At 44.3% G+C, this 6,279-nt stretch overlaps 1 protein-coding gene across 2 annotated transcripts in view; it reads right to left on the bottom strand.

Annotated features, from left to right (window-relative positions):
- Positions 1-1,319: 1,319 nt before the first annotated feature.
- GABRR1 (gamma-aminobutyric acid type A receptor subunit rho1) overlaps positions 1,320-6,279 on the bottom strand; it is a 30,776-nt gene continuing 25,816 nt past the window's right edge. For both annotated transcript variants that reach the window (XM_021693454.1, XM_021693455.1), the window contains 3 exons: positions 4,652-4,804; positions 2,528-2,724; positions 1,320-1,613 (listed from right to left, as the gene is read on the bottom strand). In XM_021693454.1, coding sequence (XP_021549129.1) covers positions 1,320-1,613; positions 2,528-2,724; positions 4,652-4,804 — 644 coding nt within the window. The remainder of the gene's footprint in view (positions 1,614-2,527; positions 2,725-4,651; positions 4,805-6,279) is intronic.

Raw genomic sequence — 6,279 nt, 5'->3', positions numbered from 1 at the left:
ATTGGGGGAAATGGGAGATTACCTTGTAATTAGGATTTGGGCAAATGTGGTTTTATTTACATATTAGAATGAAGTATGGTTCTCATATGAAGTTCAATTAACTGTGGAAAGAAAATGACATCATTGTGTATAGAATTCACTTTATTAAAGTGAGTTTCAAACAAATGCTATTTGGATAAATTTGGAGGGGGTTGATCCTGTAGATATATAGTATTAATAACTTATTTATATTTTTAAATAATACATCAAATTAGAACCCTCTCTCTTATCCCATGCCCTGGCGAGAGATGGCCATTGTTTTCTGGTTCACAGAAAATGGTGGCATTCACTAAGTATAACTAGAGATGTTCAGTGATGTCTTCCCATTTCTTTTTCTTTCTGGTGTTCTTTTTTTCTTCAGAAACCATGTGAGTATTTCTCATCCTAATGAGTAACAGGTAGTAGTCCCAAATGATGCATTTTCTTGAAATGTTTGTGCAGAAAACTGTCTATTTCCAAGTTCCTCAGGGAAGGTATCACACTACTGAGAAAGGACTTCACTTTGAACTAGGACATGCTCCACGGTGGAGCTACATGAAACAGTGATTATGAAACAGGAAACACTGAAACACAACTTTTCTAGGCTAGTTATCTCTATGACAGAACTGACAGAACACAGACCCTCTTCTTCATAATCTCCCTACCAGGGAAACTCCCCGCTCTGCCCCAAATCAGAAGCCATTGCACCAGTCTAAAGAGCTTTGCTTCTGAAGAAGTGAAACCTCATGAACCATAAGACATAAATAAAAATAGGAAAATTATTGTTGCCTTGTATTAAAATAAACATGAGGAGACACATTGAAAAATAGGGAATAGACTGTGACGTGAAACATTAATTTTGGTCAAAGTGGGGATTTGGGGGCATGTATGTTCCATGCGAGTTTTAGGTGCTCCCCAATTCCATCTAGTCCAGAGAATATAATGACATGCACATGGAGGGCATCATTCATGTGAATAAGCACCTAGGGTCTAAAAGAGGTTGAGCTACAGTGTGTCCACAACACGGGCAGGGTGCTCTTCCAGGGGATCCTGGTAACAAGTATCACCAGTTGCTACAGGTGTCCTATTCCTGGCAGCACCGAGTATAATGCTGAGGATACAATAGGTAGTTAACAAGTGCAAATTAAACCAGGGAGTGTCTTGTCCATGTAGTTTTGGAAAGCTGGTGAAGGGCGGGTAGTGGGAACTTTAATTGCATCATAACCTTAAATTACTTTCATCATACAGGTATTTCTGTGGTACATACAGAAGAATGTGAAATTTATAGAGTTAACAGGCATTTATGAGAAAATAGACCAGTATATTAAATTGAATAAAATATATGCCGCTGGAAAAATTATCCTGGAGTATTTATCAATGGCATGGGTGTCGATCCTCATGCTCACATAGCTGCTCCTCTGGCTTTTCCTCTGAGGGGAGCTCCTCTCCGAGGCCAAGGTCAGCTGCACCATCATCTTGTCTGGCTTCTCTCCATTCTCCGGTATGTAGTTGCCCAGGTCATTAACCTCCCCGTCACTGTAGCTGCCGTCCAGCATGACCCCGCGTGGCTGGGGTATTCCACAGGTGCAAGGAAGCTGCAAACACAGCAAACACACACTGGGATGCGAGCTCAGCTCCAGCTCTCAGAAGAAACCACATGCCAGTCGGGGGTTGCCTTTTCTAGTTTCTTTTATTCCCAGTTAGGGGCGGGGCATGGGAAAATAACGGTGTCGGCACTGCAGACATGCTAAAAGAGCAGGTGTCCTGTTTTGTTCCAAGTTTGCGGAGCGGAGCAACTCTGAGGGAACATCACATCGTCTCAGAGACCAACCCCTGAAGGTTCATGATCAGATAATTGTCCTGTTCTCCCTGAGGTCATGAACTGATAGGAGCCCCGATAAGAATGTTTTCAGATAACATTACGTGTGTGTAGTGTGATTGGGTGGGGATTGAAACGTGTAGCATTGTGGAAATAGTTTAGTCCTACTTAGTTCTAGTTCTCTGGAGGAAATAACCATTTGACTGCAGACAGGAGGAAGAAAGAAAAGCTGGGTGGGAGGGAAGATGATCCCGGGGGTCACATATGAAAGGAAAGTTCTTAGAATGGAAAATGTGCTTCCCTGGAAGTTTTGTTTATTTGTTTGTTTGTTTTTTTAATTACACGTCTGGGTTCACAAATACTTGTTTCACCATGTTGAACTGTCATCTATTTTTAGCACTAAACAATGAACACCACCATGATTAAAGGGACTTTGTCTTAATTAACTTGGCTTAGCTGCTGGTATGTGATAGGTGCTAAATAAATATTTGAAAGACTGAAAGATGTAGCCCAGGGTAAATTTCCCACTGTTTTAACATATTATTTTGTTTGCTTTTCACACCAACTGGTGAAGTAGGTGGAGGAGGGGGTGTCACCACCCCAATTTACAGAGAAGGTTTGACCTGCTCACGGTCCTGAGCTGGACCAGGCTCTGTCCCTGAGCAGACACCTCACTTGTGGTAAGGTCACCTTCTCGCGCAGCTTCCGCTCCTTGCGCTCCTGCACAGTGGTCAGGTAGTTGACGGCTGCGTACTCCAGCACCGACAGGAACACGAACACGAAGCTGACCCAGAGGTAGATGTCCACCGCCTTGATGTAGGAGACGCGGGGCATGGAGGCGTTCACGCCCGTGATGATGGTGGACATGGTCAGCACGGTGGTGATACCTGCAAACAGAGTGAGAAATAAGCAGCCGTTTGCCTTTCACCGAACCCCTGGGGGAGCTTCATGCCTCTCTTCTTTGTCCCTTCTGCTCCTTCTGCCTAGAAATCTCCATCTCTGCCCCTCTGTCTAGCAAACACCAAATCATCTCTCAAGATTTAGCTTTTTTTTTTTTAAGATTTATTTATTTATTTATTTGAGAGAGTGAGAGCAAGAGAGAGAGAACAGAGGGAGAGGGAGAAGCAGACTCCCCGCTGAGCAGAGAGCTTGTCATGGGGCTGGATCCCAGGACCCTGAGATCACTACCTGAGCTGAAGGCAGACTCTTTACCGACTGAGCCACCCAGGCGCCCCTAAAGATTTAGCTTTTATGAAGCTTCTCCTGTTCCTCCACCTCTCATACTTACCCATTCCCCCCCTCCATATACTCGTGACACCTGTCTCACCTTGTCCTTCTGTAGAGAGCCCACCCTAGATATTTTTGGCGGCAAGATATTTATTTCCATTCAGTTGGTTAAAACAGAGATTTATAGGAGCACCTGGCTGGCTCAGTCAGTAGAGCATGCGACTCTCAATCTCAGGGTTGTGAGTTCAACCCCCTACATAGAAATTACTTTAAAAAATAAAATCTTAAAAAATAGTAAATAAATAAAAACAGATTATATATACAAGCAGGTATATATGTGTTTCTTTATTTTATTTTATTTTATTTTATTGAGAGAGAGCATGAGAGAGAGGAGGGTCAGAGAGAGAAGCAGACTCCCTGCTGAGCAGGGAGCCTGATGTGGGACTCGATCCCGGGACTCCAGGATCATGACCTGAGCCGAAGGCAGTCACCCAACCAACTGAGCCACCCAGGCGCCCCTATATATGTGTTTCTTATAACTACTTCTCCAAAAAGGGGGAAAAGTGCACTAGGTATATTTCAGTACTTGTGTCCTTGTTGCTGGTGTAGAATCTTGCAGTCCTGGGCCTGTATTATCAGCTGTGAGAGCAATTCTGACAACCATCCCCATGCTGGACCTGGCTGCGCATTCAGCAATGTTGACTTGAGGATGCAGGGGTCAATTTTACCAAGAATGATGTTAACCTCATTTAGATTTTTAAAACATAGATTTTTAAAACTAGAATGTTTGTTTATTTAGCACAGTAACTGTTCAAGCTATAGAACAACTGTTAAAGGACAGGGCATTTGTCAGGAGTGTTTGCCTGGGATTTCAAATTAAGCTCAGAACATTTGCTTGGCAAATACCAAATCACAGGGGAATGGGGTCACCTTAAGGGCCAGCTCCAACTCAGTGTCACTAAAATCTGGGGGGGGGTCACCCTCCCTCTTGAAGCCTCGGAACCATCTGAGCGATGGTGATGTGACTGAGTGGGTGTGACATTTAAGGTAGGGGAGACAGTTGATGGCAAATAGCTATTCATGAAATGCTTACGGAGTAGGGATTGTCAGACCTGAGTATGTATAAGAGTTACCGGGAGACCTTGTTCAAAATGTAGGTTCCAGTCCTTTCTCAGGGATTCTGATTCTATACATGTAGATGAGACATAGGATTCTTCATTTTTAACAATTTCCCCCAGAGATTCCATTGCAAAGAGCCCTTGGGCCTCCTTTAGAGAAACCCTGGTATAGAACGTGGTTTCCCTATGTAGGTAGGCAGAAAAAGCACCCACACAGCAGGACCATCGACCCCAGAACATGGTTCTAACAAAACTAAAGGTAGGTTGTTTGCATGGGCACTCGTGGGGACCTGGAAACAGTTTTGCCACATAGGGTCTTAATAATGGCATTCTACCTGTGAATCAATAATCTGGTGTTTCCAAGTTATGCCAACAGGGGTTTAGAAACAATTTGAAATGAATGGTTTCATCTGGAAGAAATTACTTGTATTTTCAGGTGTCTGAAGGACACACTTGAGATGTTCCTTACCTAAAGGGACTCTGGCGGGCACAGCTCTGCGGTCGATCCAGAAGGACACCCAGGACAGCATGACCATCAGGGTGGCAGGAAAGTAAGTTTGGAGCAAGAAGAAGAAGATGTGGCGTCGCAACGTGAAGTTAATGTACAGACGGTTGTACCAGCCTGGGGGACACAGGAAGAAAAGATCACACACACCATAGCGACTCAGCTCCTGCACACAACCCATTCTATTCAGGGACTCATAAATGCCTTAGACACTTCACTGGAAACTTGCCATACCTTTACAGAGTGGAAGTGAGAAAAACCATGGGATAGAGTGATTATGTTAACCTACACCACATGGGTGAGTCCCTCTCAAGACATCTTTGGCCCCTGTCCTGTACGGAAAGGAAGCCCCTTGACAAGTCCATTTAAGACTCTTGTTACTCATCGTTTGGGGCAGAGCCCAGCAATGTCACCATCACTTGGCTGCTTGTTGGAAATGCAGACTCTCAGCCCCACCCCACATCTACCGCATCATAATCTCCTTTTTTAACAATACTCTCCACATGATTTATATGCATGATAAAGTTTGAAAAACATTTATTTAAACAAGCCCCTTTAGATTTCTTTATGGAGGACAGTGATTTAAAGTTGAAATACCAAGCTAACCCAAACATTGCATTTAGGAACAGCGAACGATCACAGATGCAGCTATGCTTTAGCTCTACCTTTGTGTTCTCTACAAGGAGGAAATACGCATGGAGGCATTCAAAGGAACAAGAGAAAGATGGAAGGAAAAGGAAAAAGCAGGATAAACCGGGGATGACGAGGACTGAACATGAAATGGAGACTTGGCAACACTAACTTGAAAACCTGGCATCTTGGACAATTATAATGCAATGGTTATCATTGTAAAGCAGTCACAGAGACTGTGGAAGTGCTGTAGACTGAATGTGTTCCGCCCCAAATCTGTATGTTGAAACCTAATCCTCCATGTGATGGTATTTGGAGGTGGGACCTTCAGAAGTGATTACATCATGAGTGGGATTAGTGCCCCTCTAAAAGAGACCCCAGATTGCTCCCTTGCGCCTTCCCCCATGTGAGGACACAGTGAGAAGGTGGCTGTCTATGAACTAGGAAGCAGGCTCTCATCGGACACTGACTCTGCCAGCATCTTGATCTTGGACTTCCCAGCTTCCAGAACTGTGAGAAGTAAATTTCTGTTGTTTAGAAGCCACCTGGTCTATGGTATTTTGTGATAGCAGCCCAAACAGACTAAGACAAGAGGAAGTGTCAGAATGCTAAGGATGAAGTGGGGGTCCCCTGAAAACCAAGACTCCTGAGTGATGTGTATAGAAGATGAGATATGCTGGATTGCCATGATATGCTGGGAGTAAAAGAGTGCCCTCTGTTACAGATTAGAAGACTTAAAAGGTTGCACTTCCTGTGCAGTCATGCAGTGTTTTGGCAATAGAAACTATAGAAAGAGGGGCGCCTGGGTGGCTCAGTCGGCTAAGCATCTGACTCTTGATCTCAGCTCAGGTCTTGATCTCAGGGTCATGAGTTCAAGCCCTGCGTTGGGCTCCACGCTGGGCATGGAGCTACAGAAAGGAAGGAAGGAAGGAAGGAAGGAAGGAAGGAAGGAAGGAAGGAAG

The sequence above is a fragment of the Neomonachus schauinslandi genome, chromosome 8, assembly GCF_002201575.2.
Source record: "Neomonachus schauinslandi chromosome 8, ASM220157v2, whole genome shotgun sequence".
NCBI classification, from domain to species: domain Eukaryota; kingdom Metazoa; phylum Chordata; class Mammalia; order Carnivora; family Phocidae; genus Neomonachus; species Neomonachus schauinslandi.
Note: the sequence above shows the minus strand (reverse complement) of the source record. Positions and strands in the feature narration are given on the sequence as shown.